Consider the following 12865-nt stretch of genomic DNA (forward strand, 5'->3'; position numbering starts at 1 on the left):
TTTTGTAAATTGAATTTGAACACACATTTTTATTATTGAATTACATTATTTCTCAAAACCAGTTTGCAGTTAGGAGCCACAAGGTGTGCTTTATCAAATATGATATTTGTGTTCTGTTTTACTTCAGTTTCATTTCAACTTATTATAAAAAAAGTCTTGTTCTTAGGACAGGCTCAGATTCTCCCTTTAAGAGGGTCAAGGTGCTTCCATGTAGAGCCTGGCAGTACATCACAGCAGAGCAGAGCTGTGCAGCCTCCTGCAGACAGCAAAGGATTTATAGACCAAGTAGGCCAGAAGCAGCCTGGTGTGTGTGTGTGTGTGTGTGTGTGTGTGTGTGTGTGTGTGTGTGTGTGTGTGTGTGTGTGTGTGTGTGTGTGTGTGTGTGTGTGTGTGTGTGTACACTCACACAGTATGCTGCTACACCTGCAGCCCAGATTTTAACCTTGGCTTTTAGGGAACAGGAAGCTGAACAGACAGTGTGAAGGGGAAACAAGTGTGCTTCATGCTCTAGTTCCCATGGAGTCTGCTGCAGTATAAAGTGGATAGGATCAGAATCCCTTAATTAGTCCCACAATGCAATACTGTGAGAAGCCCCAGACAGAAGAAGCAAACTACAATAAGATACCTAATCAGATAAGTAACCAATAAGCGCTCTCATGCGAGTCCAGGCTGTTTGCAGGAACTCACCCTGGACTCGAAACACGTGGACCCGCCGTTGGAGGTGGACCCCTTCATCTGGGGCCTCCCTCTCTCCGTCTCCTTGTCTCCGAGGCCGACGGCTGATGACGGGCGGCTTTGAGACGACGCGGCGGAAGAAGAGCGGTTCCCCGAGCCAGAGCGGTTCCTGGTCAGCGAGGCGCTGCTGCCCGCTCCGCCCTTCTCCTTCTGGTACTCAATGGGAGACTGGAGGGCTACAATCACACAGACATTAAGCATTACGGTATATTCCTCCTCTTGGTGTCAGCTTTTAAAGTATTTAAGTGCAATCAGGAAACTCAACATCCACAAGAAACATGTCATCATTTGAATGTATGTATCATTGGCAGCAGGTCCTTTGCATCTAGCTACAGAGTGCCTTGTCATTGCGCTTTTAGCTGCAACCTTTATTTTAATGCTTTTATGAATTGTATTTTTTGTGTTTGTTTTGTTTTTAGTTATTATGTGTTAAATGTGAAGCACTTTGAATTGCTTCTGTGTCTTAAAATGTGCTATACAAAACCTTGAACCTTGAACCTAGTAAGGTGTTGACAAAGTACACAATGCTTAGAGAATAGTTGGTGTGTTTTCTCACCAGACAGGAAGTTGTTCTGAGCGTCCAGGACGGCCTGGATGTGTCGGACCCAGATCTGTTTGATGTCCACGTTGGCGGCCTGCAGGGTGAAGCGCTCCGACGAGCCGCGACACGTCAGGACGAACTTACATTGATCGTTATCGCTGCTCTCCTCCAGACCCAGGAAGGATATCTGGGGGGGGGGGGGGGGGGGAAGCCATTATCAGTGTCATTATTTATTATTGTAAAATCAATTAAATTCATTAAAATAGCAACTTTAACTTCAACACCCCGAACATGAATCTTTTAATTTCTAAAATGCTAAACATCTATTTGAACCCTGACACACAAGTGGACCACATCTCATGATCTTTTTAGGAAAGGGAAACTAACACTATGGGAGCATGATGAATAGATAGCAACATAAAGGGGACTGTTCATGTTTCGACTCATAAAGTTGTTTAATGTTGAGTTACTCATTGAAGTTGCCCTCTTAAAGGTGGGGTAGGTCATTTTGAAGAAACCAGCTCGAGTGCGCTAAAATTTGAAAATAGACAGCCGAAAAAAATCTGCCACTTCCTCACAGAGCCCCTCCTCCAACACACACGAACGACCAATGAGGGCACGCGATAAGTTTGTGCCCAGATGGAAGGCTGACAGGCAGGTAGGCCATCCAGTTACTTTAGCCGGGCCGGCTCAGATGATTGGTCGTGCTTTTTACAGCGCCACGGCTTCCACAGATGATGTTTTTTTAATGGATTTTTTGTCAAAGCACTTCAGATATTCATTGCTATCGGGATGTTAAGCATTCCATGAAATATAACAAAGTGTATCTCGAGCCGGCTTCTCAAACTTACCTACCCCACCTTTAAAGTTACCCCCCAGAAAAAGACCCCCATTCTGTGCGTACTTTGATGCTCTTCTTGAACTGGTATCCGGGCGTGGACGACCCTTTCCTGAGCAGCTCACTGAAGATGACGATTTGCTCGAAAAGGAAAACTCGTCTCTCTTTGGAGCGCGACAGGACGCCCGAGTCCTGCTCCGTGACGAAGAAGGTTTCCTGCTGGAGCAGCTTGCCCTGACTGGTCAGTTTACCCTGAAGAGGAAATGGAACATATTTAAATCATTTCTCACCGGTCATTGTGCAGACGTGTTATAAAAACAGGAAGTGAACATACCTCGTATCCCTGCAGACGACCCAGATTCATCATGTCATTACACAGTTTAGGGACCTGAGACATCAAATCTACTGCTTTCTGCAAGAGAGGGATTTCAATCATTGTTTAGGAGTTCCTTTCCGCTCTCTTAGGATGGACAATGAATTGGAGCTTTAAGAAACATACATAGATATCAATAAAACATCTAAAGGTTAAGGATTCAGGCAAGGAAGTAAAAGCGGGTACAAATACTGTGATGGGATTGTGTGAACTTTGATATTTAGGCACTTTAAATTAAGTGTTTTTACCTCGATTTGTTCACAGTCAATGCCTGCCTTGCTGCTGTACTTCTGGAAGTCCTGAGGAACAACATGACCACACCTTTAAACTCTGTACTTTCAGTTCACTACACAACACATCACTGCGCCCTACATGTCACTGAGGCAACTATCTCCCTTACATGAGTGGCCTCTTACAGACTCGAGACAAAATGGCTTCATTTCACAGCGCTAGTTATTTAAAAAAAGAAATGTGGCAAAGTGAGTTCTTCCTTCTAAACAATTATGTAATAAACTAAATAAAGTAAGCTAAGGTTAAGTGTGTGTGTGTGTGTGTGTGTGTGTGTGTGTGTGTGTGTGTGTGTGTGTGTGTGTGTGTGTGTGTGTGTGTGTGTGTGTGTGTGTGTGTGTGTGTGTGTGTGTGTGTGTGTGTGTGTGTGTGTGTGTGTGTGTGTGTGTGTGTGTGTGTGTGTGTTACCTTCAGTAGCAGCTGGTATTTGGTGATTCTCTGGATTGGTTTGATGAGGAAGTCACTCATGGACAACCTGGACTGGACGTCCTGCTGGAGCCCCTGCAAGACAAACACCAACAACATCACAAGGTTTCTTTGTCCTCCATTTTTCCTTGTTTTACTAAATAAAAAAACAGTACTTAAGTAGCACAAAGAGTCAACACATCACTTACCTCGAAGAATGTATCGTATTCTGCTACGATGAACTCTGACTTCGGCTTATTCTGACAATAAATCACGTACATGTGGAGCCTTCTCTCCTGCAACACACAGACACACACACCGTTGTCAGACAGCAGATCACACAGTTCATTTTAATATTACAAAGTCATCATCTTCATCATCATCATCATCACCACCACAGCGCTCCACTCACATGTTTGATGAAGAGCTCAGGAAGGAGCTCATGGTCGTCTAAACATTTATCCAGCTCTCCGACGAAGAAGCTGACAGGAAACAGAAGAGGGCGTATTAGTGATCAAACACAAACGGGACCGACGACCTTTGAACACCGACGCTGAACCTACTCTCTGTGCCAGTCGTAGATCTGGTGGATGTTCCCGAAGACGATTTTGTCTTTTCCTTTCATGTCGTCGGGGATGCCCTTCTCCTCGATCCTCTTCATGAAGCCCTGCGGGGGGACAGAAGGTTGACATGTTGAGAGGAGACACTTCATTGTCCTCAAACATCAGAGCAAAGACGAACACCTTACGCTACCAAAGATACATATTTCAGGGGTTCTGGGGTCATTATCATTTCGCGAATTTGAGTTAAGAGTTTTAAAATCTGAATCAGGATTTTAAGCAGTAATAGTTTAATTAAGAGACAATTCATTTGCTTTGGTGTATATTCTGTGAGGCTGTGGCGCAGTGGGTTAGTGCGCTGAACTTTGAATCAGGGGGTAGCAAGTTCGAGTCCCGTCGCCCCAAATTGCTCCTGTGGGGATTGCCCACAGTACTGAATGTATGTTTGTCGCTTTGGATAAAAGCGTCAAACAAGTGACATGTAATGTACTGTAATATTCTGCATACATAAATAAAATAACAGGAATTAACTAAACTAAAATATTACTACTTTAAAAACTATCAAATATACATTTACAAAAACATGAGAATATGAAAATGACAATTTACTCAAAGAAAGTGCATTATGTCAGTATTTAAATTGGTAGAGCTGCTGTTATGGGACCATAAGGAAAGCTACTTGAAGGGATACCATTGACTTTATCGTAAGGGTCATGCTGATCGGGGGTGGCAGGGTATTTGGAATCACAAAGGTGTGCATGTGTTGTTGTCTCACCTCCACCACGATGCCCAGGTCCTTGACGTAGTCCTTCTCCGTCTGGATCAGCTCGTTAAGGACAAACCTGGTCAGAACAAAACACTTCACTGTAACGTCCTGAGGAAATGTGTTCACTGTCAACAAGGACGACCGTCTGCGCTGGTTGTTGTGGGTAGACATGTAGTAGTTCTTGAATTAGAAGCAGTTATAGTGGCAGTAGCGAGGATATTCTGCAGTACTCACATCCGTCCTCTCAAAGCTTTGGCTCTCTGCTCCAGCTCAGGGTTTCGCGGCTGCACTGGAGTGGTTTGCTCCGGCGGAGAGAGAGACGAGAAGTCGGGGTACGTTCCTTTATCCAGAGTCTGAAGAGAGGAAGAGGAGATCAGCGTTTAGAGATGAACCAATACATTCAGAACAGCGCTGCTAGGATCCTGCAAAGCACTACACTGGCTACCCGTGGAACTGAGGATCGAATTCAAGGTCTCCGTCCTCACCCACCATTGTGTCCATGGAACTGCCCCTCCCTACCTCAAGGAACTCCTCACCCCCCATACCTCCTTGCGGACCACCCGCTCCAGCAACTCCAACTTCCTCAAACCCCCCAGGACTAAGCTCCGTACTATGGGAGACCGGGCCTTCTGCTCGGCTGCTCCCAGCCTGTGGAACGCTCTCCCCGACCAAATGAGAGCACCACAGACCGTGGAGGCTTTTAAAAAAGGCTTCAAAACCCATCTCTTCAAAAGAGCCTTTTCCTAGACCTTTTTATCACCCTTTTATTGCTTTTTATTAATTCTACCGTGTTGTGTAATATTTATTTATACTGTTCATGCTCACTACTTGTAGCACTTTGGGATTTGAAATCAAATATGAAGTGCTTTATAAAGTGCTTCATTATTATTATTATTATTATGAACCTTTTCCCTTTTCACAGTTATTTGTTATAGGTTCAGGATAGCAGCGACATGTCCTCCATCAAATCTATTTCATCATATAGGGACTCAACAATATCAACACGAAAGGACCTCAAACCTTGGGTGCTCAACGAGGACAATCTGTAAGTGTGAACCCCCATCAGGATAGTGAGATGCCTTCATGACAGCAGAGGGCAGCAGGAGCTTGGTCTTTAGCGGCTGAGAGTAACCACTCTGTGTTGATTGTGAAAACTACCACCTCTGCTTTTCATAATGACATCAACGTCGTGTGGAAATACAAGATTCCAAATCAGCAACAAATCCCAGCACCTGCTTTTTGAGCAGGAGTGATTTCTCCAGCTGGCCTGAAAACACGGCAGCGGATTGAAGGGCAGAGTCCTTCCTGGGACCATTCGGCCTTTCAAGTCTAAACTCAGTCTCTGCGTTAAAGGCAATGGTGGCCCAAAAACAATATTAAAACAAATCAAAGAACACGTTATACTCAAGTGGATCAGACACTATGTTGGCAAACGATATGCCATAATGTGAAGGTGCTTTGTCCAGAAAGAATCTTCAATTTCTTATCAAATAAAAGAAATGTCCTTGAACCACCCTTCAGGTTGGATTTATTTCTCTGGAGGAATGGAGCGACTTGAACATTAACTGCGCTGGTCAGAAATGTGTTTCATACAAAATAAACGAGGAGAAAAGTGAATATATCGTTCCCCAACTCCCCCTGTACACGTTCCAGATGTGGCCTAATGACTTCTGTTCAAAAGGTTATGCATGTATTCCTAGATATAAACACAGACACAAACTACTATGAACACCAACATAGAGACAATAAAGTACAACACAGAAGTACAGTTCATTGTTCATGCATGATTTTTGTTAATACACAAATTCAAATACAGCAGGTTGTGTTCACTTCGGTCGTTAAGACTGGTCTGCAGATTGTGTTTTTGGTGTCTGCTCGTTTACAAAAGGCAACCGATTTCTTATTCTGTACAAGTGTAGGACGCATTCATGCACTTAATCGCACACACTCACCATCTTGGTTTTAACCAGTTTTTCTATGGCGCTAACCAGCTCTGCGGCGCTGGGCACGTCAGAGGACGACTGAAGAGATGTTAGCAAGGAGGAAGACTGAGAGGAAGAGGAGGATCAAAACCAAGAGCATGTTAGGAAGATTGGAAGTGAAGGAGAGAACGAGGTGGTGGAACAAAGGAGTTAGCGAGAGAAAAGCTGTTAGTTAGCAGGTGGAAACACCGCACGATGTATACCGAGCCTGAGAGAAGCTTTGCTAAAATAAACCTTATTTGTATCAACTATTTTTCTTTCTTTCAAAAATACGAGAGCATTGATGAGTAAAAGATAAAGGGTGTGAAAAACAACAGAAAATTACACCCACCATTTTGATATTCTATAATAAAAACGAAAAAAACGTGAAAATATTTTCATTAAATAAAAATAAAAAATCAAATAAATCAAAGAATAAACTGAATGACTTCATGATAACATCGACGTTTCTCAGTTCAAAGGTTTGACCGATGTGAGAGATAACTGGTCGGATAAAGCATGTATTTAGTGCCGTGAACCCCGTCTTCTCTCACCTTGTCCTCCTGGTCCTTGATGATCTCCATGCGGGGGGGCAGGTCGGTGTGCGCCTCCTCGTCCTGCTCCTCTTCCCCCCCGCTCTGCATCCCAGGCTTGGAGAGGATGTTAGCGCTGTTACCGCGGCGTCTCTGAGGGACACAAACACAAAGAGTCCGTTAGAAATAAGAACTCTTTTTTTACCCCCTCGTTGTCAAACACACTTTCACGATCACGTTATTCATCATCACACATCAGTTATTGTTGCGAGTTAAATGCATCCAAATGTTCAGGCTGCATTTTCTCATTGAACAATGCAAAGGGGAATTGCGTGAAGAAGAGTCATTTCCTGTGTGTGTGACTCTAATGTGGCGCATACGAAAAAACGCTTTGTTCGAATTGATCCGTTTTAAAAGTTCTCCAAAATGAATTATTATATTTTATACTTCTGTTGCTTTTAAGTTTTAGTTACGTGCAATAATTGGTTTAACACTGCGTTTACATCATTCTCATATATCATTGTTGTCCGCCAACAAGCTCATCCATAAGTAAGGAAAACAGCAACTGACATGTTTCATACGTTTATGATTGTTAAGAGTTTTCAAAAAGGATTGCCAAGTTATTAATAAAGTGGGAGAGCATATGGACATCAACGTGATGTATTCTAAAGGGTTTTAAAATTACAACATCAAGAGTTGTATGACAAATAATATCCACAGAAGTCGGATCTCTGAGGTTTTGTATCGTCAGGAATCAGGGAGTCATTCTGGAGGTGGATCATTCATGTGTCTGCGTGTGGGAGTAGAAAGCCCTCACACACAGAAACAGGAACCGTGGCTGTTTACGGTCCATTACGTAGATGTAGAAATCTCTTGTATACCTCCCTGACAGGTTCTCTAAGGCCACAAGGAGCAGTTGGATTATCTTTTAACTAAATACCTAATAGACTGGAACAGATACCCAAACATAAAGCAGGCTTTGATACCACATATATTTTTTCGGTAGATCAGAGACCCAATATAAATCGTATCTAATCAGGCGTTTTATATCGGATTATAAATGACCGTCTGAACCTTTCTTCCTGCCGAGTCGACAAAAACCCTTTAGCAGCATCAGAAAGGCAACAAGGACCATTTAAGGCGTGATCACTTTTCATTGTGCTGCAAAACAAACAGAAATAAGGCCTACTTTAAAGGGGCCCTACAATGCTTGTCTGGGGTTTCCCTTTCCTGTTTCACAGAAGAGCCACAACATATAAATGTGAACCGAAAAATTAGCGCAACAGGCCGTTTGAAATCAAATGTTTTATCATTTTAATGAATCTAGTGTTTAATGCGCGCTAATTATCGGAGCTAGTCCAAAGTACTTAAAAATATGGTAAAAGTGAAAATGCACACAACTGGATGAATGTGCAAACTGCAGGAGTTGTGAGCGTTTTTAAAATCATGTTTTGATATATTTTTTCTGTTAATTGCGTCTCCCATATATTTCCAATTATCAAGACTTCCCTCCATTTTTTAATCTTCCTTTTATATGTAAACATGCAAGCGTTCTGCGTGTGGCACAGTGGATTAGTGCGCTGATCTTCGAATCAGAGGATAGCAAGTTCGAGTCCCACTGAAGTCAGCATGTCGTTGTGTCCCTGGGACACTTCACCCCAAGTTGCTCCTGTGGGGATTGCCCACGGTACTGAATGTGTGTAAGTTGCTTTGGATAAAAGTGTCTAACAAGTGACATGTACTGTAATGAAATGTAGCTCATTGGTATACAAGTTAATTTGTGGTTGAAGTCTTCCTTTAAAGCTATGACATGTCAGCGGGTTTGTGAAACACCACACTTCAGAGCACAGTAGATGAAAGTCTCTTTTGTTGGATGTCCTGCTCACCTTGTCGATGATGTCGTCCTGCAGGGGGGGTCCCAGGTCGATGCTCTTCCTGCTCTCCTCTCTTCCTGTTCCTGTCAATCAAACAGTTCAATTACTCACACACATTCAGTCCAAATGCAAAATATTTTAACAATTGAGGATTCAAGAAATCAAGGAGGTTTTAAACAGTATGGTAGTACTTACTAATAATGCTAGAAAGACATTAAAGGAATCATAATGGTAGAGCTAGCAACACATTAACACACATCTCTCCAAAGTCCTGTTGACACTAGAAATGGGTAATCTATTTTATTCAACCCTCAGTTACAATGTTGTGTTATTGCCACATGGTGACAGGAGGAGGAGCTTTTATTTGATTGGTTGATCAAAAACCATTTGTTTGTGAACATGTATTCAACGCTACAACAATCAGAGCAGGATCTTTTAAACAGACTTTTCCTGTTGGGGAATTTCCCCCGAAACTGATGTTGAAAATTCATCGTCAGCCAATAATATAATGCTTTTTAACATTAATACAATGCTGTGTTCCAAATCCAAATACTGAACAACAAAGCAGGAATTTTTAGAGGACCTCTACTTGCAACAGTGTTAGCAGACTACTTGTTGCAGTGTGCTAAAATACATTTAAACCAAAAGCTACATGGAGGGGAAAACAACTGAAAGAAGAATGTATGGTATGCTTTGAAATGTTGCAGTTTATGGCTGAATTCACTGTATTTTGGCCCAGTGAAGACTCACTATTCAGTCTCAATAGATGTATTTAAAGGTCCCCTATTATATATATATATATATATTGTTACACAAGCCAAACAATCGTTATGACATCATAATGTGGCCAAAATCTGATCAGCTCATTTTCAGACAGGTTTTTATAGAAATTGATCAAAAAGAGAGAATCTTTGTTCCTGAAACTTTCAGAGTCTCTTTCCACAGAGGGGACACATGTTGATGTAGAAGAGACATGGAGAAGAGGGGACACATGGTGATGTAGAAGAGACATGAAGAAGAGGGGACACATGTTGATGTAGAAGAGACATGGAGAAGAGGGGACACATGGTGATGTAGAAGAGACATGAAGAAGAGGGGACACATGGTGATGTAGAAGAGACATGAAGAAGAGGGGACACATGTTGATGTAGAAGAGACATGAAGAAGAGGGGACACATGTTGATGTAGAGGAGACATGGAGAAGAGGGGACACATGTTGATGTAGAAGAGACATGAAGAAGAGGGGACACATGTTGATGTAGAAGAGACATGAAGAAGAGGGGACACATGTTGATGTAGAAGAGACATGAAGAAGAGGGGACACATGTTGATGTAGAAGAGACGTGAAGAAGAGGGGACACATGTTGATGTAGAAGAGACATGAAGAAGAGGGGACACATGTTGATGTAGAAGAGACATGGAGAAGAGGGGACACATGTTGATGTAGAAGAGACATGAAGAAGTGGATTTTGCACAATAGGTGAGCTTCAACTTGTCAGAAATATGTTATACTCAAGAGTCATGTGGTTTAGTCTTACCAGTTTTCTTCTGTTTGTTGTTGGGCAGTTTCTTGACGGAGCTGCCGTGGCTGAGGCGGCGCACCGGGCTGGTGAGCCACTTCCTCAGAGTGTTTCCGGAGCGTTTGGGACCCGGAGAGCTGGAGTGAACCGAGGTGAGCGAGGGCTGCGGCTGGAGGTCCGCCACAGACTCCGTCTTTCCGTCAGAGCCGCTCACGGGATAGTTTTCTGAAATAAATCAAATACAGTTTTAGATTGAATCGAGCGTACACATTCCTGACATACTAATATCATCGATTACACAAAGAGACAACTGATTGTTCTAGAGATAGTTTCATCCAACTTCACTTCCATTTAATCTCTCTTGTTCATTGCACAGGAATAAAAATACATAACCGTTCTTCATGGTGTTTTGCAGCTAAATAAAGAAACTTGAGGACTTCATTTGGTCCTGCTACAGTTATTGCTTTATTGTCGCTCAAACTGAGGTCAGTCTCTGTGCACTGGGTGTTTGACCTTTACAGTCATGTTCAATCAGCTGACAGGAACATCACGTTCACTTGTCTCAACATTATCGATCATTCATCACAGTACTGCAATCCATTAGTCAGTTACTGCAATCCATCAGTCAGTTACTGCAATCCATCAGTCAGTTACTGCAATCCATCAGTCAGTTACTTCAATACATCAGTCAGTTACTGCAATACATCAGTCAGTTACTGCAATCCATCAGTCAGTTACTTCAATACATCAGTCAGTTACTGCAATCCATTAGTCAGTTACTGCAATCCATCAGTCAGTTACTGCAATCCATCAGTCAGTTACTGCAACCATTAGTCAGTTACTGCAATCCATCAGTCAGTTACTGCAATCCATCAGTCAGTTACTGCAATCCATCAGTCAGTTACTTCAATACATCAGTCAGTTACTGCAATCCATCAGTCAGTTACTTCAATACATCAGTCAGTTACTGCAATCCATCAGTCAGTTACTTCAATACATCAGTCAGTTACTGCAATCCATCAGTCAGTTACTGCAATCCATCAGTCAGTTACTTCAATACATCAGTCAGTTACTGCAATCCATCAGTCAGTTACTTCAATACATCAGTCAGTTACTGCAATACATCAGTCAGTTACTGCAATCCATCAGTCAGTTACTGCAATCCATCAGTCAGTTACTTCAATCCATCAGTCAGTTACTTCAATCCATCAGTCAGTTACTTCCATACATCAGTCAGTTACTTCAATCCATCAGTCAGTTACTTCAATCCATCAGTCAGTTACTTCAATACATCAGTCAGTTACTGCAATCCATCAGTCAGTTACTTCAATCCATCAGTCAGTTACTTCAATACATCAGTCAGTTACTTCAATACATCAGTCAGTTACTGCAATCCATCAGTCAGTTACTTCAATACATCAGTCAGTTACTGCAATCCATCAGTCAGTTACTGCAATCCATCAGTCAGTTACTTCAATACATCAGTCAGTTACTGCAATCCATCAGTCAGTTACTTCAATACATCAGTCAGTTACTGCAATACATCAGTCAGTTACTGCAATCCATCAGTCAGTTACTGCAATCCATCAGTCAGTTACTTCAATCCATCAGTCAGTTACTTCAATCCATCAGTCAGTTACTTCCATACATCAGTCAGTTACTTCAATCCATCAGTCAGTTACTTCAATCCATCAGTCAGTTACTTCAATACATCAGTCAGTTACTTCAATCCATCAGTCAGTTACTGCAATACATCAGTCAGTTACTTCAATCCATCAGTCAGTTACTTCAATACATCAGTCAGTTACTTCAATCCATCAGTCAGTTACTTCAATCCATCAGTCAGTTACTTCCATACATCAGTCAGTTACTTCAATCCATCAGTCAGTTACTTCAATACATCAGAAACACATAAAGAGGTTCTCTATGTGTGTGTGTGTGTGTGTGTGTGTGTGTGTGTGTGTGTGTGTGTGTGTGTGTGTGTGTGTGTGTGTGTGTGTAGTCTAGCATTACTATACTTGTGGGGACCTACATCTGTTTACATAGTCACGTGTGGGGACTCGCCTCCCTTATGGGGACAAATTGGAGGTCCCCATGAGGGGAATCATTAATTTTAGGGTGAAGACTTGGTTAGGGTAAGGGTTAGGGTAAGTCTCCAGGAAATGCATGTAAGTCAATGTAATGTCCCCTGAAGTGATGTATACATGGTATGTGTGTGTATCTTCAGTTTTAACTTGCTTAAACGTAAATCTTCATTAATTAAAGAAGCCCTTTGATTGTAGGAAAACATAGGTAAATTAAATTGAAATAACAACCGTCTTTTTAGACAATTCAGTGGCAAAGGTCTCTTGCATTTAGACAGGACAGAATTTAAACTATGCAACATGTACTCAGAGATATCTCTAAATCATGTCTTGACAAATCACAGAACTGAGATGTCTGTAATGAAATACTTGTTGTTCCCCAAATGT

The 12865-nt window shown here is 42.1% G+C and overlaps 1 protein-coding gene across 3 annotated transcripts in view; it reads right to left on the reverse strand.

The window, feature by feature from the left end:
• The window catches only part of kalrna (kalirin RhoGEF kinase a), a 152441-nt gene that overhangs the window by 15583 nt on the left and 123993 nt on the right, over positions 1 to 12865 (reverse strand). For 2 of the 3 annotated variants that reach the window (XR_011645145.1, XM_034110126.2), the window contains exons 41-55: positions 10413 to 10619; positions 8887 to 8957; positions 7022 to 7153; positions 6459 to 6554; positions 4741 to 4859; positions 4516 to 4582; positions 3744 to 3847; positions 3593 to 3662; positions 3390 to 3476; positions 3184 to 3276; positions 2736 to 2786; positions 2449 to 2526; positions 2181 to 2366; positions 1292 to 1463; positions 688 to 911 (exon numbers count right to left, since the gene is read on the reverse strand). Coding sequence is in view for 2 of the 3 variants with exons in the window: in XM_034110126.2 (XP_033966017.1) it covers positions 688 to 911; positions 1292 to 1463; positions 2181 to 2366; positions 2449 to 2526; positions 2736 to 2786; positions 3184 to 3276; positions 3390 to 3476; positions 3593 to 3662; positions 3744 to 3847; positions 4516 to 4582; positions 4741 to 4859; positions 6459 to 6554; positions 7022 to 7153; positions 8887 to 8957; positions 10413 to 10619 (1757 nt within the window). In the remaining variant the exon portion in view is untranslated. The remainder of the gene's footprint in view (positions 1 to 687; positions 912 to 1291; positions 1464 to 2180; positions 2367 to 2448; positions 2527 to 2735; positions 2787 to 3183; positions 3277 to 3389; positions 3477 to 3592; positions 3663 to 3743; positions 3848 to 4515; positions 4583 to 4740; positions 4860 to 6458; positions 6555 to 7021; positions 7154 to 8886; positions 8958 to 10412; positions 10620 to 12865) is intronic. The other variant, XM_034110128.2, reaches the window with a different exon arrangement.

Source organism: Pseudochaenichthys georgianus, chromosome 21 (genome assembly GCF_902827115.2).
Source record: "Pseudochaenichthys georgianus chromosome 21, fPseGeo1.2, whole genome shotgun sequence".
Classification (NCBI taxonomy): domain Eukaryota; kingdom Metazoa; phylum Chordata; class Actinopteri; order Perciformes; family Channichthyidae; genus Pseudochaenichthys; species Pseudochaenichthys georgianus.